General features: G+C 39.6%; 1 protein-coding gene across 7 annotated transcripts in view; it reads right to left on the reverse strand.

Annotated features, from left to right (window-relative positions):
- SNTG1 (syntrophin gamma 1) overlaps positions 1-27,482 on the reverse strand; it is a 265,420-nt gene that overhangs the window by 45,185 nt on the left and 192,753 nt on the right. For all 7 annotated transcript variants that reach the window (XM_054179618.1, XM_054179614.1, XM_054179617.1 and 4 more), the window contains one exon: positions 7,894-7,932. In XM_054179618.1, the coding sequence (XP_054035593.1) occupies positions 7,894-7,932 (39 nt within the window). The remainder of the gene's footprint in view (positions 1-7,893; positions 7,933-27,482) is intronic.

Below are 27,482 nucleotides of genomic sequence, written 5' to 3' on the forward strand. Positions count from 1 at the left end.
CTAGGGTAGCTAGCTATGGTAAACACCCCAAACTGTACAAGGGATGCTTACACTTTACATGGGATGGGTTGAGCATTTTCCTGCTTTTGTAGGTATAGTATCTGGATGGTGAGAAAATACATGTTGTGTTATCTGGAGCAATCTGCCTTCCTCACTTGAACGAGCCTCCTTTCTTCTTGCAGAGACTTATGTTTACCTGCCACACAAGTCACCTTCGGAGCAATTTAGCACATCACTTGAAGAGGTTCATTTGGCTGCCAGGTTTATCACTGAGCAGACAGTTCTCCTGCCATCACAGGCATTTGACAGCTGACCTGAGAAGCTTCAGGCCTCCTCTGACACTCTCAGCAGAGCATTTTTCAGCAAACTCTTTGATAATGAGCAGGTCTTATACACATCCTGACTGAAAAAAACTCCTGTATATCACGCTGTCATCACTCCCCCCTCCTTTTGCTGTTGTGTAACTACAACCAGGAGGAGTCTGATTTTTGTAACTGGGAAAATTTTTGATATATGGTCATATTCAAATCTCATTTTTGCCCTACTGAATTTATGAGCCAGCACAAGGGTGGCTGTAAATTTTAATCCAAGATAAAATTTCTGGGCTTTTGAGGGTTTAAACAGATAACAGTGCAATACAGAAAGCTCACCACTCAGGTGGCAGGAAAGTAAACATCATCTGTTTTAGAGCCTAGTAGCTTGACTATGCTTAGGACTTATCTTTTGATTAATGACTTTCCCCCATTATAAATGTACACAACATAAATATAACACATTTTTCAGGCTCTAAAATATAAACAGACCAAACAACTATTTCAGATAATCGAGCTGGAGGGCATGCCTTCTCCTCTCTGATGAACAATGCATCACATTCATCTGTGTCACCTCAGGTTAGACTCCTGAAGTGTGCTGAATGAAGGAAAAAAATCAACATATCACAAGACACTAGACAGTGTCCTTCAGACTTTTGATAATGCCACCAAACAGCTGACATACTCATCTTTCTCATGTACTAGTGTGAGTAAAGCACTTAAGATCATCTATTATCATTCCTAATTTGCCCCAGGAGAAGTTTTCAATTAGATTTCAATGACTGGTTCCAGATACTATTTTGATTGCCTTTTTTTTTATCTCTTACAAGTACTGGCAAAGAGAAATTGGACAGGACTAGTGCAATTTAGGCTACCTGGCTGTCTCTGAAAGACCATGCTACTCAGGTTGCTGCTTTGCTAACATCCTGAGAGCCTGATATATTTCTGCTTGCTGAGCTCTATCTGAAGGAAAAGGTAACAACAGAAGAAGAAAAATCCCCAACAACTGTGCACACAGAAAATACAGACGATGGCTAACAGGGTACACTTGCTTGAAATTCATTTTAGCAAGAGATGTTTTGAACTTGCATAACATTAAAATTACATTTCTATAGAGTTAGATGCTTATACTTCCAAGTGTAAAGCCAGAGGAAATCTGCAAATACTCAGTGCATACTTAAAGCTGCCTTTTAAGTCTCTGATATTGCTGCTTCCACAGCAAAATAAAGACGTGTGACAGAAACCTCCTTTTTGGTTACAATGACTTCACAAGACCTGACTTAGAAATGTTTTTATACATGTGTGAGATTGAAGTCTGAACTGGTCACAAAATGAGCAATGCAAACATATAGGTAAGTATTCAAAAGACTTAAAATGCTATAGTTAAATACTTCAACTTCTGATGAAACTAACATCAACATTCTAAGGAATAATGCTACTCATGGATACCAGGGGACAACTATTAGGGAGCCAGATTTTTACTTTCCATTCTGTGATTTAAATGGCAATACTTACAAACTGATGAAAACAGCTATTAATGTTTGGGAAAAAAAAAACTCTTTTGCTATTTATATTGAGAAACAATTATTTTCTGTCCTGATTATCAAAAGACTTCTGCAAGCCTGAAGTGTTCTTAAGGCTTTCTAAGGGCTCTTGGAGAATGCATTTAGTACTTGCATAGGCCCAAAATAGTAAGTATAAATAAAATCTCCAAAAATATTTGAATAAATTGAGGCTAGAATTACATTGCCTTGTGTACTGTGAGGCTGGACAAGAGATCCTGATGGAATACTAAAGCCCTGAGAAGTGTGGACAGTGACCCCTAGGAACGTTACGAAAGAACTGATGGATGTAAACTCATAATTAACACAGCCAGAAGCCACTCCTCCCACAGAAAGTGTTTTTCCTTCAAGGCCTTTGTGCATCGTCTCAGAGGCCTGGATCCTTTTTGCATTCTCTCCCACTGTCTGGGGCTGCTTTTGCATGGCAGGCTCCTCCAGCAGGAGGGAAGGAGAGGCTGCCATATTATTTCACCTACCACCATTACAGCAGGCTCCTGGGAGCAGTAGGTTGGAGTGATGAGTGACTATTACTTCTAGTAAGCAAGTACCATAACAGTAGGCTGTTAAACAAATAATGGGAAGCAGCATGACTTCTGGCTGGATATCTAAAGAAAGCAGCTAGAAACTGCACAATGCTGTATCTTGATCCTGCTGGAATTTGGGGGTACTCTGAGCATGGCAGTTGGCTCCAATGACTCTAGGCACTCGGCATTTAAGACACCACCAGGGCCAGCATATAGCCACTTGGTTTAGAGAACAAAGCCAGATGTCTGTGTAGACCTTGGCCAGAAGTTCCTGGCCACAGTAGCTCCTGGCCACAGCATTGCCTATTTGCTGCTTCAGATACTTTTGTCTCTCCAGACCTGCATGCACCACAGATTCATAGATTCACAGATAGCATTTGGTTGGAAGGGACCCTCCAAGGTCACCTTGTACAAGTCAGCAGAGACACCTCTAACTAGATCAGGCTACCCAGGGCCACACTGAATCTGATTTTGAAGGTCTCCAGCAACAGGGCTTCTTTCAGAACCATTCATCACAAGCAGAAGTGGGCTGCTTCTGGTTCTACACCCATCATCACCAAGAGACAGTCTAACAAGGAAAATTATTCTTATTAAATAAATATTTCTTTCAGTTGTCGGTTCCTGAGTATAGTTTGTCTGTTTGCCACTGTGAGATGTCTATTTCCTGTGGCATAAAATAGGAAGGACTTGATCTGTTTTGATTCCCAAGATTGAAAGCAAACATTCTCTCATGTGCTTAATGTTTAACAGACAGAGCTCACAAAACACCATCTCCCTACCAGGAAATGTAACTGCTTAAAGGACAAAAAAAATATCCTCCTGTCATGAATTTCTAAGAGATGTTTCTGTATTTGCCATTAACAACATTTTAAAACATTTTTTGATCAATTTATTGTCGCTTTTCCTTCAGACATTTTCAGTGATTAGCACTTCATGGGGGGTTTTTGGTTTGGTTTGTGTTTGTTTGGTTGGTTTCTCCTTCATTTGTAGATAACTCAAATTTTCAATTGCTTTGTAGCATTTTACATGTCAACTATTTTCTAAAATTCAGGTAGCAGATGCTGTATCACCAGTACCATGGACTATTACTGTGATGGAAGGGAAAAGATCAATAACCATTCATGGTCCACTGTTATTAGAAGATCCAGACACTAAATATTTTTCCTTTCACAAGGTATGATAAGAAGCACCAATCATCTGATTGACAGCTGGTTGAACATGAGCCAGCAGTGTGCCCAGGTGGCTAAGAAGGCCAATGGCATCCTGGCCTGCATCAGAAATAGCATGGCCAGCAGAAGCAGGGAAGACATTCTGCCCCTGTACTCAGCACTGGTTAGGCCACACCTTGAGTACTGTGTCCAGTTCTGGGGCCCCCAATTTAAGAAGGACATTGAGAGACTTGAATGTGTCCAGAGAAGGGCAACAAGGCTGGTCTTGAGCACAAACTGTGAGGAGAGGCTGAGGGAGCTGGGGTTGTTTAGCCTGGAGAAGAGGAGGCTCAGGGGAGACCTTGTTGCTGTCTACAGCTACCTGAAGGGTGATTGTTGCCAGGAGGGGGTTGGTCTCTTCTCCCAGGAAACCAGCACCAGAACAAGAGGACACAGTCTCAAGCTGCACCAGGGGTAGTTTAGTCTCGAGGTGAGGAGAAAGTTCTTCACAGAAAGAGTTGTTAGGCATTGGAATGTGCTGCCCAGGGAGGTGGTGGAGTCACCATCCCTGGAGTTGTTCAAGAGGGGAATGGACGTGGCACTTGGTGCCATGGTTTAGTAGACATGAGGTGTTGGTTGACAGGTTGGACTTGATGATCTTTGAGGTCTATTCCAACCTTATTGATTCTATGATCTACAAAGACAATAAATTAAGTGAATGATAAAACCCAAGATGCTTATTCACCTCTCCTCTACACATAAACTGTAATTAAAAATACTTTGTCTAAGCTTTTTGTGTCCCATGTGCTCCTTCAATGGAAGATCTACAGTTAGAGTGTATGCTTCATTGATTCCAATTAATTTATTTAGATTATACAATTCCCCAGGGAATAATGTGTGTATAGGCTTCCTTAACACCTCTACTCTAATCTACCAAAATTAATGTTGTTCTTGGGAACTTTTATGCTCAACCTGATGCAATAAAAGAGACATTACAATAAAGCATTGTGAGGTTTTTATTTCCAGCCTCGGCCTCCCGTGGAAGTTCCAAAATGGTCAGGCAGAACAAATTTGAATCTAGTAAGCTATGGATATTCCTGCTTCAAGGAGAGGTTTCCCCCTGTACTGAAAGTATGACTGTAAAAAAAGTTATGATCTCTATCTTTTGTGAATATGTGAATTCAATTTCTCTCCTTTCCTCATTTCCTCTCTTCCTCACCACTTTTCAGGAACAGAAAGGTACAGAACATATGCATTCAAGAGATCTATTTCTAAACAAGTTCACTCAGATTTTCTTCCTGTCCTCCTCCTTTTGTTGCCCCCTACTTGGGCAGGAGATAAAATTTTATACTAATAAATTAGTATTAGGGGAAAAAAAAAATGAGAAGATAAATGAGAAAAATATGTAAATGAGGATGACTTCTACACTTGAGGCAAAATTGAATTTGTTGGACATGCAGACATTATTTGATACACAGCTTGAGACTTATAGTTTGAGATTTAAGTAAGAACTTGATCCAATCACTCTATCCTGTCATCTAAACTTCCAGCAGGTGTCCAAATTACTTCCATGCTCTTGTGAGCTATAGGGTATGCAGCCCTAGGATAAAAGCAATGCAGTCCAATAACTGCATTGAGTGTCTCACAACATGAATGTTATCCAGCTCATCAGGTAATCTTCAGGAAGCAATCTGTCTACATAATTTCCTCTAACAGTCTACGGTCCTAAAACTTTTTTGATGTCCTGGAGTTCAAAAGCTACACTGGACTACAGTGCAAAAGACAAGCATTTTACTGGCCACAGAAAGCATAGATTTTATAACAGAAAGTGTTTCAGAAACATCTAAAAACAGTAAAAGGAACTGCCCAGTGAGAAGTATTTCATGTGAACCAAACCTATTCAGATAGATATTCCTTTTGTTTTTCAGAAAGCTCAGGAAGCTTAATAAGCAACATAAGCCTGTCAGGGGTTTATGTTACAGAGTAGTCCATACCCAGTGCCATAGATGGCTGACAATACAACGTGGGGAATTAGCAGAGCATAATTTACACCCTGTTGTGCACTTCTGCTTAATTTAACAGCAAGAACTCAGCTCCCCCTGTGCGTTTCTATAAACATTTAACAATAGAAGCTTCATTCTAGAGATTTTCCCTCAAAATAAACCTGATCAAATCCTGACTGTGACAGCAGATGGTGAAAGAGCAGATGTACCATGGGACTGAGAGTTCAATAACTGTCAGTCAAGAGATGCAGAATGGCTACTCTGAGGAGCTACAGTAATGGCATACTGAAAAAACAATCAATTCAACAGCCATGTAAAATCAGAAAGAAAAATCAGAAATATTTCTAATTTAATAATAATAAACCAGAAGAAAACAAAATATACCTAAGGAGAGTGAACAGAAACACTCTCAATGTACTTCCAGAGTAACGACTGGGTTCAATTTAGGGCTCTTCACTACACAAAAGACATTGAGTTGCTGGAGTGTGTCCAGAGGAGGGCAACAAAGCTGATGAAGGGTCTGCAGAACAGGTCTGGTGAGGAACAGCTGAGGGAACTGGGGTTGTTTATAGTCTGGAGAAGAGGAAATTGAGAGACCACCTCATTGCTCTCTACAACTCCCTGAAAGAAGGCTGAAATGGGGTAGGGATCTCTAGTATCAAGTGATGAGATGAGAGGAAATGGCCTGAAATTGCACCAAGGGATGTTTAGGTTGGATATGAGGCAAAATTTCTTTCCTGTAAGAGTGGTCAGGCATTGGAACAGTCTGGCCAGGGAGGTGGTGTCACTTCCCTGGAAGCATTCAATAAATGTGCGGACATGGCACTTCAGGACATGGTTTAGTGGCCATAGTGGCGTTAGGATGATAGTTGGACTGGATGATCTCAGAGGTCTTTTCCAACCAAAACAATTCTATGATTCTATGGCTTGATTTTGAGGACATGCCACCGTTCAGTAGAATGCTGTTTAATCATTCCACTTTAAAAATGTTCTTCCAATAGCAAAGTCATCTTGGAAGTTATTGTTCTACAACTGAAAACATGACAACAAAATGATGGCAATGTTTTGTGCTTCACACAGCTGTTGAGCACTACAGCAGATGTTTTATCAATCCACCTGAGTAATGCAATTCACCTTTTTCAGTGTAATAGAGATGCAACACATCTGCAGCAAAACAGGATCCTGGCTTGAGTGGCAGTCAAGCCAGTCACTGTGACATTTGAGTGTACTCACCTTTATACAGCACTTAGAAGTGAGCTTTTATTAAAACACTCACTGAGCTCAATGTTTAGAGATGATTTTATAGGAGACTGTTCTAATTGTGTAACCTTAATCAAGCTGAACAGCAGCCTATTAAGCTGGAATATGAGGTGGTTTTACAGAGCTGGTGTGCAGCTGCACATGGTTTTTATTAAATTATATCAAAAACAAGACAAATGGGGATATCCATGTGTTTGTGAATGTCAGCAAGACCACACATATGCCTGCAAAATATTGGGATGGATGACAGCTGAGTGCTGCAGAACCCGAGATGCACAATTTTACCCCAGCTTCTTGCATTAGTCTGGCACCAGTTCATTAAGTTACGATGTTTTAAAACTGATTTAAACACAGCTGTGGAGATGGAAACTCTCCATCTCATTCTAATCTAAGAACCTGCAAGCCTGATTCTTTAAAAGAGTAAAACAATTAAAAAATTGTGGAAAGAAGAGATTTCTCAAGACACACAGCTCTATCTCTTCATCCCATCGATCCAATCACCTGATGCGCAGCTGTAGAGCAGAGCAGCCACTGTGCTCATGATGCAAGAAACCATCTCTATTCAAGGAACCTTACTCTCTTTTGTAAAGAGATTGCAGTGCCTTCAGTAATGAGCCTGGGAATGGATGAATATGCAGATGATTCAAGTTTGTTCCAGATACTGCTACCAGCCTGCTCCATAAACTTGCACAAATAGTATTATTTTATGACTTCATTGAGACAATAGATTTTACATATCTTTAGCATTTCAGAGCACTGATGGATACAGGCTAATTCTCAAAAGGATATTCCTCCTTTTACAGTGAAATGGGTAAGAAGCATCAGGAGGAAAAACCTTTTTATATAGACATACACACACACACACACACACACGTATATATTATATAGGTAATGCTTTGACCAAACACCCCAATTTCCCCGTTGACTTGAGGAAAAAAACACCCCAAAACCACTATTTTGAGGCAGCAGGGTACTCTAAACAAAAACCTCTTGAGAATTCCCGAGCTAGAATCATGCAGAGTTACCACACAATTAAATACAGTTGAAATGAGAGTTAGAAATTAAGCAACCTCCATTTTTCTTACCTGCTGGTTTACGGGAAAATTCCTGTTGATTTTTTTAATCTACAAAAAGGAATAAAGAAATAGATTAATAGTCAGTCATTAGACCAGAAAATATCAACTCAAAACACTGGATTTTAGAGACATAGATCAGACACTCCAAATGAGGCGTGTAAAAACCCAAGAAAAGCTCCTGAAGTAAAGGGGCTGAAATCTTTGACAAGCTCGTGTAATAATGAGACACTTCTGCAGCCACTGTGTGGTTCATTCTGCTGCTCAGAAGGGAGGAAAGGAGAATAAATGCCAAATTATTTCTGAATTTTATAACACTGTCGTTAGGATTTTTTTTTTCCTGATCAGTAGCTACTACATACATAATTTAACGACATCAGTAATTTAGAACAACCTACTGCCATCCATCAAAGTCACCAAACTTTAAGCAGATTCCTTTCCTTAAGGAAAAGACAGACAATTGGGCTGGGATAGCCTTTGAAGCATCCCTTACTCTACTCTTGGTTTTGCACCTTAGATACAAGTGTGCAAAATCAGCTTTGATAGTTGTTCAAGCAATTTCTTTCTTAAAACATTCAATAATAACCCTGGGTTAAATGCAAAGAGAAAAATTCTGAGACACCTGAGGTATGAAGAGCCTGTATTTAGCTCTGCAGGTCATTGACTCCACCTAAATAAAAACTGTCAGCTTTCTGCAAACAAGTGTCCAAGGCAAGGAGAATTATGTGGAACAAACCCACTCCTATCATTGGTAGGACAAGAATGTTCTTCTTTATTGTCAGCATAAGCCCTGAAAGCATCTGTGCAAATCTAGTAAATCTGCCCTGTGTATCCATGACAAATACTTAATGGCCAGGATGTTTTGGAGTTTTTTTTCTTTCTTATGTTAACTTTTCACAACTGTTTTTGTAGATGAGTAAAAGACGTCTTTAAATTGAAGACATTGTCACCTAGAAATCCATTGCACAGCCCTGCAAGCCCCAAATTCATGCTTCAATCTCATTAGAGGAAAAGAAGAAAAGAAAAACCACCACTGAATTCCTCCAGTGTTTACAACACCCTCTTTAAACAACTATATGCAGAGATGTGAGTGGCACTATGGTTTTCAGACTTTAAAAGCAGACTGTTTGCTGCAGTGGTAACCTCTCTGCATTCTTCATGCAAATACTGAGCAAGTCTCTGCTACTGACATCCTACAGTTTTGCCATCAAAGGATAATTCTCATTGTCAAGAACATGCTGGCAAGCAATTTCATTTGGTTTTCAAATGTATCCTGAAGCAAAAATGTCAGAAGAACACCTCCACCCTCTCTTCTTGCACATACATCAGCTTTAGTTTCCTCCTTTCTTCAATGTAAGTTAAGAGGAAACGTTAGGGGAAGTAGGACCTTAAAATAAAACGAATCCACACTTCACTAAAATAAAACACTAAAGAAAGGCAGGCACTCTGAGAACATGATTTAGAAAGATGTGTTTATCCAGAGCAATACAAAAAATCAGGAATGGCACAAAAGGAGACAAAACAAGAAGCCAGTAAACAAATTCTGCTCTGAAGGGAAAGAAATAGGAAGCATTATGAAAGCTTCCACTTCATGCTCAGAGGTGAAATTCTATTCTGATTCAACCTCCATGAATGAACATCAGGAAAAAAAATAATCTAAGAAAACTGTAGAGAAAGTAGTTTAGAAATTGGTGACCATCTAAAAGTGGAAAGAGGAAGGCATAAAAAATAAGGTCTCTGCAGAATGTTGCACCTAACTAGTAAGCAGGCAAAGTGATGGTGATATGAGAGCAACAACGGAAGAATGCTTTAAGCAGAAGTTACCACAGAAGAATGGTCTGAAGCATGATTGATTGTGGTAAGGGTATAAACATATCTGACCAGATATGTTCCAAAAATTTAGCTGGCCACATAGAATATTGGGCAGAGAGGTCAGTTAATTTTGTGCACTGGATGTTGCCACCACAGATGGATAGTTTTCACAGTGACTGCTGTACCTGCTCAGCAGGAGAAACAAATAAGATCGTGAAAACGCATCACTCTTCAGTAGAGTGAGCAGATGAGCTGGCTTTGGCCTCAGGTATGCAACTTTCTCTTTTGATTTAAATTTCATTTTAGTTAACAGTCCTCATGCCAGAAAAGCAGCAATCCAGAAGAATATCCTTCCCTACTTTTACCTTTTGTTTGCTCAATGTGGTAAGGTTGTGAAATGTTGCTACCCACCAGCACACGTGCACTGAGAAAGGCAGGGGATCAGAGGAAAACTGACAGAAGCATGCAAGAGTTCATACAAAAATCATAGACTGGTGCATACATTCAAATACATATATAATGGCCTATAGACTGGATGTAGGAACTCTTGATGCTGGTTTTACAAGCTGCAGCAGATTTTAGAGTTTAGGCTGAAAAATCCACATAAACTACAACATGCAAAGGGATCTGGCAATGTGTTCTGGAAAATATGGGAGCATGGGACCTATTTAATGCACATTTCTGTCTGCTTCCTGACCCACCAGGGATGATGCCATTCTCTGTTGATCACATTTTACAAGCTAAATGGTTTAAAGGACAGAAAGACTGGGATTACTGCCATGATTTCTAGTATTTCGTTGCCCATCTCAATTTTTCTTAAGACCCAGATGCATTCAATTGCAAATGCATTCAGCCTGAATGAAGTCAGCATCAAGTTCCTTGAAGGAAAAAGAGAAAAAACAGAACATATGAGCATTTATATAGAGGCTTGATACGACACTGAATAATGCATAAGCATAAACAGGACCTCTGGTTTAGTCTATTCCTATAGATTCCTGTAGGCTGAATCATTCTCGCTATGTTTTCTAGATGAGAACAAAAGTGAGAAGCAAGATGGTCTGTTTCAACTTATATAATAAACATTACAGACTCTCTCTTGAGAGCTTGCATGTTTCACTGAGCTCCCATACATGCAGATATTTGAGAAAACAAAGGGTGGCTAGTAAGATGCGGGAAGGCTCCCCCCAAACCCAGATCTGTTGGATACAAGTGAGCCCTAAGAGAACTCTGGAAGTGATGCATGGAAATAAAAGAGTTGCATGGTGAGGGTTATTATGAGTTTATGGCACGTAGGAGCACCACTGAAGGACAAATGGCTATCTGAACTATGACTGCAAATCTGCATGCTAAACTTCTTTAATTTAGAATAGAATAGAATAGAATAGAATAGAATAGAATTAACCAGGTTGGAAAAGACCTTTGAGATCATCAAGTCCAACCTATCACCCAACAGCATCTAATCAACTAAACCATGGCATCAAGCACCCCATCCAGTCTCTTCCTAAACACCTCCACTGATGGTGACTCCACCACCTCCCTGGGCATTTGTGGCATTTTTATTTCCTTCCTCTCTCAACAGGATTCAGTGATGCATTGAACACCACCCACACAGAAGTAAGGGATGGGTATTACAAAGAACTACCAGAGTTGTGCCTATGACATGAGAGCACAGTGGGAGTTCTAAGGACAAAAGCACAAAACCTAGTCTGCAATGTTCCAGTAACAGGGCTGCAATTACTTTTACTTAAATTAAAAAAACCCCAACCACCCAGATTAATGACTTCATTGAATCCTAAAATATTCAACAGCTATTCCCCATGTTTGGACATTAGCTCAATGATGATATTGCTACTGTGCTTTTTAAAAGAAGATACTTGTGAATCTTCGTAATTAAAACACCAGCAGCAACAGGCATATTACTGAGGAGGCAAATGTAACAACTGGAAAGTGTCTGAAAACGCTCTTACTGTCCCATCTGAAAGTGAAAAACACAGGTCTCTCCACAGAAGATTTACTGAAAAGACTGTGAACAACAGGACTTGGGGGGAAAGAAAAAAAAGAGAAACCAGAAGGAGATACAAGGAGCATTGCTTCAGATAATGAAGCAACTGGATAATTATGGTTTACATCATAAAAGTAGTTGCTCATTGGAGCATGATTAGTGCAGTATCAATCACACTAAGAGTAAAAAAGCTGGTATAGGTAATCATCAGTAAAACATCTACTCACAAAACAGGGAAATAAATTCCTCCTGAGCACCTCTTTCATTTGCAATTTAAAACAATTTCACTATCCACCAAAGAAAAACAATTTGCAATGGAAATCCGTCTGACTTCTTCATAAGCAGTCAAATCCATTTTACCTCTTGTTAAGACAACATACATAGATTCCTGGGTAAAGATGCAGCACACCTAGCAGCTATCAATGCAGAAAATATCAAGGACTTCCATCTGAAATGTAACCACTTCAGATAATCCTAGCTAGCCTTTTCAAAATTATGTATTCTGAGTTACTTGTATTGAAAATACTTTAAATATAAACCTAATGTATCTTCCATATCTGGGAATAGAATCAATAAGGTTGGAAAAGGCCTCAGAAATCATCAAGTCCAACCTGTCACCCAACACCTCATGACTAAACCATGGCACCAAGTGCCATATCCAATCCCCTCTTGAACACCTCCAGGGATGGTGACTCCACCACCTCCCTGGGCAGCACATTCCAATGCCCAATCACTCTTTCTGTGAAGATCTTTCTCCTCACCTGAAGCCTAAACTTACCCTGGCACAGCTTGAGACTGTGTCCTCTTGTTCTGGTGACATAAAGGACTCCAGAAGCTATCAGAGGCCTCCAAAATACATATTTTGTTGTTTTGCTCTGAATTCTCAATGATCAAGGAAAGCGTTGTTGAAATTTCACCCTATTGTCCACTAATATTTTACTTAGCTCTTGTTGTATCCTCTCCCTGTACCAGACAGTGATAAGGGCTTAGTTTAAATATTAAATAAAAGAAATTCTAAACTTTCCAGACTCTCACTGGTAAAAGAAAGACACAAAAAAGAAGCAAGTTTAATAACCAGAAGATAGTGGCTGGCACTGGAAATCTACAATTCATTTCCACAGACTATGATTGACTCATTGCGGGATACTAAGCTTCCAAACCTCACTATGTCAGTGAAGTTAAAATCCTATCTTGAGCTATTATACTTTAGTTTGAGAACTCACTAAAATAACATCTAAGGTTGAGAACAGAGTAGGAGTAGCAGGTCATAATGATTGGTTCAGTAGACAATGCAAAAGAAGCAGTAACGTTTTCAAGACGTCCCTAGATCAAAAGAGCTTCAAGATACCTGCACTTGTCAGAGGAATGAGGTTAAAGCACAGAACATAACTAGATTTTGAAGCCAGAGCACAGTGAAAACCCTGGATCGCTCTCCTTCACCAAACATGGCAGTAATACACATCTGTCTGTAAAACACCCATGAGAAATGGCTGAACACACAAACTGTGTTGAAGAGGAAAATAATCTAATCAAACAATTGTTCCAGATATGATGAGGGAATGGTATTGATCTAGTCAGAGGATTTTTGTTTTTGGAGGTAGAAAATGTTTTTTCAGTTGATAGTTTACAAGGGTAAAATGTAGTAGTAGGCAAGACTGCTGTTTATGTGACACATTGTAGTATTTGTGCTTGGTAGGAAACTTAGCTGATGACAAACAAGACAATATGCATCTAGAGTAAAACCAAGACAGTATTTCTGTCATTTGGAAAGTATGTTATGATTTTGGTAATTCATAGCAGCTAATAAGGGAGTTAAAATCATGAAGGAAAAATCCAGTCTGAAAAGGAGCATGTCCTGCATGTACCCAGTGTTTGAGTGACACACCACTTAAGATAATGACATTGGTATTTAACAAGCAGAAGTTTCAATGGGAATAATTATCTACATGCAAATAATCAATCAGATGCTTGATTATCTGGTGTAGATGGTTGATTAAGAGGTTTACAGCTCTTAGCCCCTCAGTCCACTAGTTATTACTGCAGAATAAGCAACCTCATGTCACTCTTCCAGCAGAAACCAGATGATTAAATTGTTAAAAACTGATCTGTATGTCTCTCCTGCTTTAAAAGATCAGATTTCATACTTTCTGATATCACAACAGAATTAAATGATGTAGGTAACTCAAATTTTGATTTTACTTTGCACTAATAATTTCCTTATAACATAAATTTTATACAGTACATTATCTAGTAGATGGTGGTCACTGCCATAGGTTTTCACTAATAATGTCCTTACAACATAACATGTAGACAATACATTGTCTAGCAGATGGTATTCATGCCACAGAAATGGGGGAAAACCTTTAATCTAACTGCAGCCATAGTTTGTCTTACCCTAGCCTTCCTGAATGCAGTTGCAAGCACTGATATGAATATTTTCATTCCATGATAAAAGATTTAATGTATGGCTGAAAAGCAACTCAAGAGATCAAAGCTGCCTGCCCAACCCATTTGTACAGCCCTGGTCATGATGGCACTCTCAATGCCTTACAAGTAAATCCATCAGCAAGCACAGCTTTACTTAGCATTGGAAGGTCTCCTTATATCAAGACAGACTCTTTCTAATTGCAGTTCAAGTCCATTACTTCTCCTGTGATCCATCACACAATCAAAGAATCTGCCTGCTCTTTGTGCAGCTTTAAGTGGAAACATTAGTCTTCAGGTTAAGCAGTTCCATTTCACCCTGTATTTTCCTGCAAGCTCAGGGTATTGTCAAAGAAGCCAAAGCCCTCTTTGGTGACACTACTTCTGCATACCAGCATTGTAGGACATGTTTTTTCCTACATGACCAGGAGGACTGACTAACCCATTACAACAGCTCTGACCCCCTCAGCCTTCTTCCAAGAGTCCCACAGTCACTTTCGATCTGCTTAGAGTCACGTGGAAATTGGTCATGCTCGCATGAATGAGCAGTCCCAGTTAATTGTCACTTGGCTAGATGGATTTGGCAACATCCCTCAGATTTAAGCTCCTGGGAGACGGCAGGCTTCCCACACTAGACTGAATTTTACATCACACAGAGGAATGAGTCACTCATGACCAATACATCTCTTCCTCAAGGGAAGGGTAATCATTAATCTCACAGCTTTTCCAGCCTGCCAGATTTTAATTCTCTTTTTCCCCCCCCTTCTACTCTGTCATTAGGCTTAAAACTTCAGTTACTGCCAACAGCATTGTAATGCATCACTGCCTGTGATGGGACCACTTCTCTATGAAGAAGACCTGTGAGTAGAAACCTCTTGTTAGTCAGGTTTTCCTCATTCACAGGAGAGAGCTATTGTGACCCTTGTGGCTTGTTGCAAATCATCTTATCCACACCACCCGGATTCCACTCAGTTCACTTTCTCATGTAATTACCCAATTCTAAAGAGATTTTATTAGCAGTTATGCTCCAATTCAGAATTCTCCTCAGCCTTCCTTGGGAAGGGAACGGCAAACCATTACTACAAATGCAGTTTAAGGTTTCAATTGAGATATCTACAATTTTGATTCCCATCTAAGGTTTTAACTTGCACCATTAGCAGATATTGGAAGAAAAATATCTCATGGCAGAATTTATATTATCATCAGTTTTCTCTGTATATGGTACAGTTGTTGGAGCTCATTAGTTTCCTCCTTTTCCTTCCACTTAAAAAGTCCTATTCTCAGCTTCTGAGTTGCTTCTTAACTCAGTCACACGGCACTTTGCCTTTTAGGTCCCTCTTGCCAGCCTGGTCTTTTCTCTCTGACTCGGCTGAAACAGAACAAGAGGCAGTTAGTTTAAGGCTGCTATTAAATGTTGTTTGTTGCTATGCTCTCAATCTATCACCTGGCTTCTGACCTTGCCCATGAAGAGTTCACAGTTTGCCAAGGTTTGCATTATTTCTGGACTTCTCACTTTGGTAGAGGTAATAGCATTTGCAGTTCACACTTTGGCATTTAATAAGACAAAGAGGGTAGTAAAATGGCAGAAGAAATGGGGTATTTTACACAATTATATCTAACACATGAGACAATTTACCCTCTTGACAGAACCTAATGCCCCGTAGAAATGTAGCTAGTGATTTTAAAAATACATTTAATACTTATACCACAGCATATTGATCTAAATGAGATCCTGCTGGCAAGGTTCAATAAACTGGCCACTCGCCAGTGGCACAGACAAATGCCCTCACCTGAGGCAATGAAACTAAAGAGGCTTTCTAGAGTCTTTACAGGTATTACATCTTCCACCACCCTGCCACCAACTCAAGTTTGCTTAGTTTGAGTGGATCAAAAATAAAAGTACAGGAACATCTAGTCTTTGTGGCATTGTGTCCCATTCCACTTTCTCCTGTCTAAAAGAATCACACACTTTTATTCTCTTGGAGCTCACAGGAAATAAGAACAATATTTCTGAGACAATTTGGCTGACAGTACCAGATAAACCATTTGTGACTAAGCTCATCCTGGCCGGTATCAGGAACAGTGTGGCCAGCAGGAGCAGGGAGATCATTCTGCCCCTGTACTCCGCACTGGTCAGGCCACACCTTGAGTACTGTGCCCAGTTCTGGGCCCCTCAGTTCAGGAAAGATGTTGAGCTGCTGGAAGGTGTCCAGAGAAGGGCAACAAAGCTGGGGAGGGGTTTGGAGCACAGCCCTGTGAGGAGAGATTGAGGGAGCTGGGGTTGCTTAGCCTGGAGAACAGAAGGCTCAGGGGAGACCTTATTGCTGTCTACAACTACCTAAAGGGAGTTTGTAGCCAGGTGGAAGTTGGTCTCTCCTGCCATGCAACCAGCACCAGAACAAGAGGACACAGTCTCAAGCTGCACCAGGAGAGGTTTAGGCTGGAGGTTAGGAAAAAATTCTTCACAGAAAGAGAGATTGGCCATTGGAATGTGCTGCCCAGGGAGGTGGTGGAGTCACCATCACTGGAGGTGTTTAGGAAGAGACTGGATGGGGTGGTTGGTGCCATGGTTTAGTTGATCAGATGGTGTTGGACGATAGGTTGGACTCGATGATCTCAAAGGTCTCTTCCAACCTGGTTAATTCTATTCTATTCTATTCCAAAACCAAAACAATAAAATCACCTGGTATTACATTACTGAAATACTTTGGCTGACAGAATAGGAAATATTATGAATATGCTGAGACTTTAAATTCACATGACAATGAACCAGATACTAACACAATTGCTAAACTTACAAATAAAAGACCACAAAAACCCCCAAAACTACCAACCACCAACTTTCACTTGTATAAAAACCTTAGATTATCAGTACCTGTTTCTGTTGAAAGCTTTATCACTCATCTGTATAAGTAACAGTTTCGTTGAAACACTACAAAATTACTTAGTAGTACTTTTACATTTAAAGGTCATGTCCTCATATTTTGCAAGATACACCTGATCCCTCCTCCTTTAACACAATGGGGCTCACAGTACTCTGCATTCAGATTAATCACAGACTCTCTAGCACTGCATTCAGTTATACTCTGAGCTGGTTTTCAATGAGAAACTCTTTGGCAATAAAGATTCTGCATTGCTGTACGTAGGGAAGATTGGACTCTCCTTAACCTTCTTTTCCTTAACAAGCTGCTGAGCTTGAAAAGTCTTGTATTTAGTTCCTTCTGAAGAATGCAGTCCCTTCTACTTATTTCCAATTTCACCTCACAGCTATGAATTCATTATGAAACACCCAGCAGAAGTCCTTGTACATTTGGGGTTTTCTCAAGAACCTTCTGGTATTTCTGAAAATGAATGTTCAATTGATGAGCAAGAGGGTCACACAAGTATAGAGTGCTGTGCATCTGTGGGACCATAGCTGAAGGGCAGGCCAAGGGGTAGAACAGGTAGAATTTTGACCACAATAATGTTACATTGACATGGCAGTCATAGATGGTGTATTTTTGGTTGCCTTGGATAGGACCTTGCAATCATTAAACAGCAAGAGCTTTGAATAATGAAGAACCCACAGAATTCTCCCCAACACCTCATAAATACCAATTTCTTGGCATTAAGAATGACTATGGCAAGCACTGATGATACTGCAAGTTAAATTTAAGATGACCTTTGCTTTAATCTGCATTTCAGACTTGCCTATGAGAAAACTATGAACCCTTATTGAATTTCACTCTATTATATTGGGATAAAGATCATCTTTGATAATAATGTTTTTCAATCCATTTAAAAATGACATATTTCTGTGTGAGTGAGACTTGCCACATGGCACATAAAGGTCCAGAAATGTTTTTAAGATCTTGCATTGGAAGTGCATCTGTGTCTATAGATTCCAGAACAGCAACTGGCTGCCTAATTGCATTTCAGTAGTAAAAGAGATTGCTTAGTCAAGTGTAGATTTTTTGATGTGTCAATAGATCTTGCAGTCCAGAGGAAAATATGCTGTTATAAGCTAATAAATGCAAATAATAGTATTTCATCTTTTCAAATTCTCTAAGTTTCCAAAATAAAACACAGCATCAAAGCAGGAATCATCCTTATGACATTGACACTTAAAATACTGGAATAAGTAAAACAAATTGAGGTTTTTGTTCCATAAGGCCTTCTCTCATTACTCTGGTGGAGTTTTAGTTATCACTCAGGGATATTATCTTCCCTGCACACACACAGGCTCAGAAAATTAGTGTACCACTCTAGTTAAAGCTAAAAAGCCAGAGAAAAATTATTCAGTGAAGGTATAATGAACCATGAAGACAGTGGCAGGAGCAGAAGAACACAAAAGCTGTAATTTACAGCAATTGAAATGCATGTGTCAAGCTGCAACAAAACCAGATGATGGAGAGTGAGTAAAACTTATGTGGTTACATTACAATATATTGTCATAATGGGGGAATTAGCTGTATAAACCTGACATTATTATAATAACAACACTTAAAATAGTAATACACATCAGAATGATGTGTTATTTGGAGAATTTAGAACTGAACAAGGCAATAAAATACCTGAAGAATTCTGTGCCTATTCATACAGCACAGGCTGCAGTGAGCGCTAAGTTCAAAGCCCAAGAAGGAAAAAAATCCCAAAGATGAATGAAGGCAGCAATTCCTACATCAAATATGTAATTACTCTTTCACTATGAGTAGGAAGTGTTCTTAGCAGTCATTAAGTGGGTGCTAACACATACAATAATACTGCAAAAGAATTAACTTTAAGCTGGTCATGACTGAAAGAAAACCAAGTAATGAAATGAAGTAACAGCTACAGACAGTTTTTATCCAGCAACTCCAAATTTACCATTTCTACTTCACTATTGTTTTATTTCACCTAGAAAATTTCTGCACTCAGCAAATGGATTTAGCACAGAAGTTTAATCTTTTGTGGCTTATGAGTAATGCAATTAGGACACAGCTGGAATGAAAGAGGATACGTCAATTTAAAACTCTTTGTGTTAATATATGACTAGTCCCCTGTCTGGTCTTATAAACGGTGACAATCATCTGTTTAAAACAGACCTTTTGTATAAATTTATATCCAAAAGAGCATTAAACACTTGGACTTTCTTGCCATTCTCAGCCAATCATTTTATCTTCAAAATGCAGTCAAGCAACCCTTTTCTTTTCTCTGTCACCACCAGCGTATGTCTAAATTATTTCTTTTCACCCCTACTGCTCCCCAGTTGAGAGAATCTCATCCAGCCCTACCCCCTTTCCAGAAAAAGCTCATGCAGCCCTACCACCTTTCCAGAAGAAACTCATCCAGCCCTACCCTCTTTCCAGGAAAACCTCATCCAGCCCTACCCTCTTTCCAGGAAAACCTCATCCAGCCCTACCCTCTTTCCAGAAAAACCTCATCCAGCCCTACCCTCTTTCCAGGAAAACCTCATCCAGCCCTACCCTCTTTCCAGGAAAACCTCATCCAGTCCTACCACCAGTGCTACATACTTCCCAAGCCCACCCTTAGTGACAAATTCTACTCTATTCTTTCTTCTGGTTTAGGCTAACGAAAAGTTTATCCTGTAGCCATGTCCCTTCTTGCATTGTCTTTCCAGTGAACAAGTACATTATGCATCTTACATCAAGTATGGCCATCTACAGATTATTAATTTTTATTATGTAAGTATTCATATATGAAAATGGTCTTTGGTACTGGTAGACTCACCCATGCTCTGTGGGAAGTGGAAGTGAAATGACAGCAGTAAACTCAGCAACAGAGAAAAACAATACAAAGAACTGCTGAGAAGATGATAACAGACTGATCAAAGGAGTGGTGGTGCTGACAATAATCCCATTATTAGTACTGACCTTTCTTGTCTTCTAATACTTGGGATAGAAGACATCTATATGCAGAAGGCTTTTTTTAAGCTGAAAGGGTTAATATTTCTGGAGCTAAAAGTTTCTGCTCTGTTCAAATCCAAAACACTTCAGAGTTGCAGTTCTGATCAAATAAAAACATCATGGTCAGTTGGGCTACACAGACCAGTAATGCAGCAAGTTGATTATGTTTGTTACTTGCTGATGGAAACTGCCTTTGAAGTCACTGCATTGTAAAGAATGAATGGAATTATAACTAGGAGTGGGAAGTTTCTGTGACTGACTCTAGGGTTTAAAACAATCCCCAACCCTGTAAGCACAAAATGCATAAGCTGCGATCTGTTGTGATTTGTTCTATGGACTTACAAAGCTAATGGGAAGTGGGTTTTGGACCAGAAGACTAAATAGAGGTCAGACAGTGACAACTTCTTTAAGCTAAGGTTTGGTCAGCAACCTATCCAGCTATGTAAATGGAAACTTAATTTACTGCTGGAATCATCTGCAAGCCTTAGCGAGTTCGAGTTGCTATCCAAACCTACAGACTATTCTTCTTTTATTCAAATTGCATTCTGCATTCTCCTGACTCCTGCTCATTACATTTTGAGATGAAAATGCTATTTATGGCTACAGTTTGGTACATCAATGTGCTAATCTCCATGCTGCTGCACCAAGAGGAGCTAGCTTAATTAAGGTGCAGGCATACTTTGCTAAAAAGTCAGGGGAAGTACACTGACTATCTCATTAGGCAAACAACTTTAAAAACAATCTGTTTAAAACACAGCTTGTCAAGACCCTTTTAGAATGTTATTTTCTATAATCTGCACCTGGGAAGGGAAAGCAGAAGCCACAATGAACAGGAAGGCAAAATGGACATGGAATACAAGAAGCATTTTCATTTACACCCTTTATTCAGCATGGCCATTGCTTATAAAAAAGAAAATAAAACCAAAACCATAAGCCAACAATATTCTTTGCCAGCAAATATTCTCTGCATCAGCCTGCCTTCCCCAAAGCAATGCTCTGCAGTAAAAATCATGTCACAAATTAAGAAGCCACTCCAAAACAGTGGAGAAAAATCTATGATGTGAAAGCATCTCATGAAGTGTTTGCTTTGGTCACAGTAGGTGACATAGCAGAGTACCCACTCATGATATGGGACATACAGTACTCAGGCTGCAGGAGTTAAGAATGTATCTGCTGTACCTCCAGCAGTACTCCTACTGGATAAATCTTACTGGATTGCCTCCTGCTAAACAGCACTGGTGTGGCTCAATGGATAGTAAAAAGAACAGTCTCTGGATGAAGGAGAGAAGCCTCAGCCCCACTCTGTCTCCAGGCACTTCTGACCAGTGGTGAGACCGATGGTACCAGGTCTGCAGGCTGAGCAGTACGGATTGCTCCTGCCTGTCATGTCAGGGTGACTCTTCCTATCTGTAAGCAATTATGCTAAAGTACCTTCTTCCTATTAGAAGTGGGAGAGGTAGGTACTTAATTCAAGGAGATTTAATTACCCTCTTGAGATCTCTACATTCTGTATCTAGTCAATGGGATAGAAGTACTTAAGAAGTTGGGAGGACTGGTTGATTGTCTTCAAATCTTAAAGACATTTTCTCCTGTGTATGGACTACAGAGGAAGTTTGGCTGGAGAGGATCTAGGAACAAACACCTAACATTTCTATGAGATCACTTAATTAAAACTGGACAGATTTTATTTTTACTAAAAGAGAGAGAAGTAGCTACAGCATGAGAAGTCTTATTCTTTGGCTGTCAGATACCAGAAAAGAACTGCTAAAACTCCTCTGCCAATGTTAAATCAGCTGAATTATGTGAGAAGCCGCAGCATGCTGACATGCCATAGCAAGGTTTTCATCCCTTTATTACCTTACAAAAATCACCTCAGGAAATAACCACAGTGAAAACAATATTTTCTGCTAGGTAGGTAAGAGAGTTTTCCCTGGAGGAAACTGCTGTAAGCTTGCATGATCATTCACCCACAGACTCACAAACATCTCTGAAATCTGGACATATACTGCTCCACTCTGCTTTTTTATTGGGACTCTGTACCAACAGAAGACCTATGAAACATGCAAATAAATCACCTCCACACAGACTAGTTGCACATATTCAAAACCACCTCTAAACAATTAAATCTAACGAAAAACAACAGAATAGAATAGAATAGAATAGAATAGAATAGAATAGAATAGAATAGAATAGAATAGACCAGACCAGACCAGACCAGACCAGACCAGGTTGGAAGAGATCTTCAAGATCATCGCATCCAACCCATCATCCAACACCATCTGATCAATTAAACCATGGCACCAAGCACCCCATCAAGTCTCCTCCTAAACACCTCCAATGATGGTGACTCCACCACCTCCCCAGGCAGCCCATTCCAATGGGCAATCACTCTCTCTATGAAGAATTTCTTTCTATTATCCAGTCTAAACCTCCCCTGGTGCAGCTTAAGACTGTGTCCTCTCGTTCCAGTACTGGTTGCCTGGGAGAAAAGACCAGCCCCCACCTAAATAAATCACTTTATCCTGTTATTTAACTGGTCAGTGTATTACTGACACCATGGGCTACAAAAATACTTTTTTTTTTTCTGATCTTCTCTGTGGTTTCCATTTTTCATGCTGGAAGCATAGTAGATTAGCTACCAGTAACTTGAAATGGAAATAAAGTTTGCTTTTTGAATGTCATTTGACAGTCTCACGAATACACCTGGAATTTATCATGTTAAAGAGCTAAATTGTGTATCTGCATTGACCTCACATCATCTGTCTGCTAATACAACTGGAAGTAAGTGTAAGGATTTAATGGGCATCAGGTTCTTCTGCTATTGTGTTTTATGTTGTATTTTACGATACTGAACCATTAAGTAGTCACAGGTGAGATGAACAGGCATTCTCTAACTGCCTGGTTGCCTCCTTTCCAAAAGTCTTTTCTTCATTCTCTGTATCTAGAAACTAGTGACTACTGTTCCTATCACAGGAGATCTCCTATCAAAACAGAATTTAGGATCCCTCTATGGACACTTTATTCATAAAGTGCTCTCTGGACAGACTACTCAGGCATGCCTGATAATTGCCTCATAAAAAGCAAAATTGGGGAATGAAAAACTGAGTACCTGCATCAAATATTAAAGTGGCTATACCATTTTATATCTATCAAATCTATGCAACAAATACCTCCTGAGACATTACGTCATACAGCAAAGGACCAGAGGTTTGATTTCAGAAAGAAACAGAGCAACAAAAAAGGGGGTTTATACATTATTATCTGATATAGATTTATTATATTTCTCCTTAACACATACGAAATCTTATTTTCTATGTGCATATCTGCATGTGTATGTACCTATAAATGCACACACAAGTGTGACATTAAAGCAGCTTACTTCTTTTTCTTCCCCTTAGTTTAATGATAGGGTTTAATTCTATGATCTCACACTGTTCTTTCCCCAGGGTGAAATAACCCTGATGAAATTCAGGATTATATGAAGAACACTGCATTTTTGGGGACATCTACTTCACTTATTGGCAAACTCCATAGGTATTTGTGTTTAAGAACCAGGACAAATCCAGAAAAGCAAAAAGTATCTGATGTTTAAGGCAGCTGCAGTCCCCAGCAAACCTATTTTTCATTCATTCTTTGCCAGCAAGCTCCCAAATTAACTCAAGAAAACTACTTAATATTTTCTTTCGTGAACAGTAACTTTTATAGGATTCCTAAACTGAAATACTATCAGAATAGAATAGAATAGAATAGGAATAGACCAGACCAGACCAGATCAGGTTGGAAAAGACCTTTGAGACCATCGAGTCCAACCTATCATCCAACACCATCTAATCAACTAAACCATGGCACCAAGCACCACATCTCTTCCTAAACTCCTCCAGTGATGGTGACTCCACCACCTCAGAGACAATTTGGAAAGCAGTCAGTGGAAGCTGTGCTTTATGTTACTTAAGTCAGTTAGAGTTATTTAAGATCAAAGTTGTCTCAAGTGATTCCACGCACTAAAGGAAATCTTCCTTCCTGTCACTGTATATTTGCTCCTGATTGGTAGTTAGGAGAGTACCCTTAGCAGGTGGCAAAATTGTTCAAAACAATTTAAAACCAAATAAAAACAAACAATCACACACCCCCCCCCCACTTCTCATATTGTCACTATAAACAGTTCAAAGAGGTAAAAACACCTGTTTCAGTGCAGTAACTCACAGAGTACCATGTAGTGGGAGATGAGAATGAAACAAGGTGCATCCTTCTCAATTTTTTAAGCTTGACTTCATGACCTCAGTGATAGCATCTGAAATAAGTTTTGTATGTAATTACCTCATTTTCTGAAATAAAAAAAATGGTGAAGAAGAAATCCAACCCAACCCTACAATCATGTCAGCACTCCAATCAGCACAGCTATAATTTCAGACTTTTCAGACTCCCCCTTAGAAATGCCTGCCACTTACATCAGGTATTTTCAAGAGATAAGAAACCTGTGGAGGAGTTTCCTGACACATTTTGTTAGCAGAGAAATGACAAGTCCAAAGGATTTGGGGTCATTTTCACTGCAGCACTTTATGCCTAGTGGTAATTTGCTGGTTTACGTGTTTTCCCATCAAGTGGGCTTGGCTGCTCCAATCTCTTGAGACTGCCCTCTGCCTCTCCCAGTCACTTCTCTTCCTCAGGCAGATATAAGCAGTGCACTATCAGAATGCACTGGATGTCTATGGCACTTCATGAAGCAAGACAACCAAATGGAGAAAGTGCTTTCAACACATTAGTCTACTGATAATGTATTCCCTGAGGTGCTTCATGGCTTTTTGAGTGCATTTCAATTTCTTTTAGGGTTTTTTTTTTCCTTATTTTTTCTCTCTCCTGTTTTTTTTTCCCCTTTTTTATTAATTGGATATGGAAGATGTAACCACCTTTTAGAAATGTATTTTTAAAGTAAGGGGAAAGAGATGGGAAAACAAGCTAACCTCACGTTGAAACACACACACAATGATATAGATGTTTGCTTGTGTTGGTTTTTTTGAAGACAGCAAAGAGGAGGGATACAAAAGAAAGGTTATTATTGCCTAGCCTCCCAGTTCCCAGTTGCTGTTTCGATTCAACAGCCACTTTCAACACACTCTCGCTTAAAATAAACCAATTGTGGAATATTGAACAGTTTACTACACAACAAAAACCAGGTTAAAGTGAGCTGGAAGTCTCCAACTGCTACTGAAAGGGCAGCTTGGTATTTTGGCAGGAAAGGGCAACTTATAATGAGTACTTTTTCTTTCCCCATGTGCTACCTCTCTGCAAAACCCAAGTGGCTTGCCTGTGTTCCCAGTCAGACTGCTCCTACTTTCTTTATTCTTGTCATTGTTTCTTTGCTGCTTTAAAGCAATGAAGACATTCTTTTTTCCTTTTTTTTCCTCCTTAATTACAGGTTCCTTGCTACCTTTCAGCAGGGTGGGATCGTAACAGTAAATACGACATCCCTCCAAAGTGTCTCATAACTAAACAGATTATTAGTTTTTATTATACTATGTCAGCTAAAGCCTTCAATAATAAGGAGTGAAGAGAAAGAGCCTCAGAGCTTAATTTAAACCCTACAAAGACCAAAGAACATATTCACTATTCTGATGTTTTGCTTTTATGTAAATATTAGTGCAAGCCAAGAATTTAATCTGACTCCATGCAATATTGCATGAATCAGATGAAGTGTGCTTGCAGCCCTGAGGGCCAACTGTATCCTGGGATAAACCAGAAGTGTGACCAGTAGGACAAAGGAGGCGATTCTTACCCTCCACTCTCTTCTCATGAGACCCCACCTGCAGTATTAGGTCCAGTTCTGATGACTCCAGCATAAGATGGACATGGAACTGCTGAAGCAGGTTCAGAGGAGGCCACAAAAATGATCAGCGGGCTGGAGAACCTCCCCTGTGATGACAGGCTGAGAGAGCTGGGGCTGTTCAGCCTGGAGTAGAGAAGGCTGAACAGTACCTCAACTGGGCCTACAAGAAAGCTGAGAAGGGACCTTTCATGAGGGCTTGTAGAGATAGGACAAGGGAGAATGACTTTTAGCTTGAGGAGGAGAGACGTAGATCGGATATTAGGGAAGAAATTATATACAGTGAGGGTGGTGAGATACTGGAACAGGTTGCCCAAGGGAGGTTGTGGATGCCCCCTTCCTGGAGGTGTTCAAGGCCAGTTTGGATGAGGCCATGAACAACCTGGGCTAGTGGAAGGTGTTCCTGGCCACTGCAGGGGGGTTGGAACTGGATGAGGTTTAAGGTCCTTTCCAATCTTAACAATGCTATGAATCTATTACCTTTATTAAAGTTGCCATGGTAAAGGAGAATGCCTCCCTTGGAGGAAAATTGCTAACATCAACAGTATGTGTATGTCAATAACCATCTTGTAAAGAAAGAAAATACAGGGACTGCTAATCACATCCAATCATTGTTCCCAGTTTATGTTTGTTTATGTTTGTTGTTTTTCCCCCTGCCCCCTCTATGTTTCTACCATTTCTTATATCCACTTACCCCATATGCTGTCAAATAACTAATTCTTTCTGGCAACTGACAATTTAAAAGTACATTACAGAAATGAGAGTGCCATTGGCTTCCATAAATTCATACAGGCTATGAACAATTAGGGCAGCTCTAAGAAAAGATTCATGGGTAATTGTCATAAGCCCTAACTCTCTCAATTACTTTACAGGACGTCTTTGAGATGAAGTAAAGACTGGCATAAGAGTTGCAGAATTCACTGTTTCCATATCATAAAGCATCAGATTCCCCGTTTCTGTATGTGTGGAAACTAGTGCAGAATTACAAACTGTACTCATTTTTAGAGCACTGAAACCCTAACAGCAGTGCATTACTGCAATTCAATTTATACTACACAATCATAATTATAGTCTCATCAGAGCTACATATAGTACTATCAGACAGAATTTAGGTTCATCTATCTATTGCTGTAAGTTAATAAATATGCCACTTCAGGTAGCAAGAATCATTAACAGCCTGAACTAAAGATGGCAAGAGATACAATAAAAGAAAAAGAAATCAGCAGCCTCATTTCTCAGGATGCCTAGTGAGATAACAAAGGTTCTATACATCAACAGCATTGTAAGGATGAATAAATAGCCACAAAGTTGGCTTGTACTGTGTGGAAGCTTGCAGATGGTGGATGAATTCATGTCTGTCACGTTTTTATAAGACAATGACTTGTAGATATTGCTGCCAGATGGAACATAGTTTTGCATCTTGAATATAAATCTCCCAAGAAATATAGCTTCCTTCCATGTGTATTTGAAACAGAAGCAAATTTAGAGGTAGGTTTGGGAGGCTAAAGCAGATTTCAGAAAAACTGAGAGAATATAAATTACATCCTCAAGGGCTTCCTTGTTATAACTCAATTCAAAGTAGTGGAGTTACCCATGTGTGCTTTACCTTTTTTCTGAGGGAAACCTGGAAAGGTAACATACAGACTGCTACAGGAAA

Source organism: Dryobates pubescens, chromosome 3 (assembly GCF_014839835.1).
Source record: "Dryobates pubescens isolate bDryPub1 chromosome 3, bDryPub1.pri, whole genome shotgun sequence".
Taxonomy (NCBI): Eukaryota; Metazoa; Chordata; class Aves; order Piciformes; family Picidae; genus Dryobates; species Dryobates pubescens.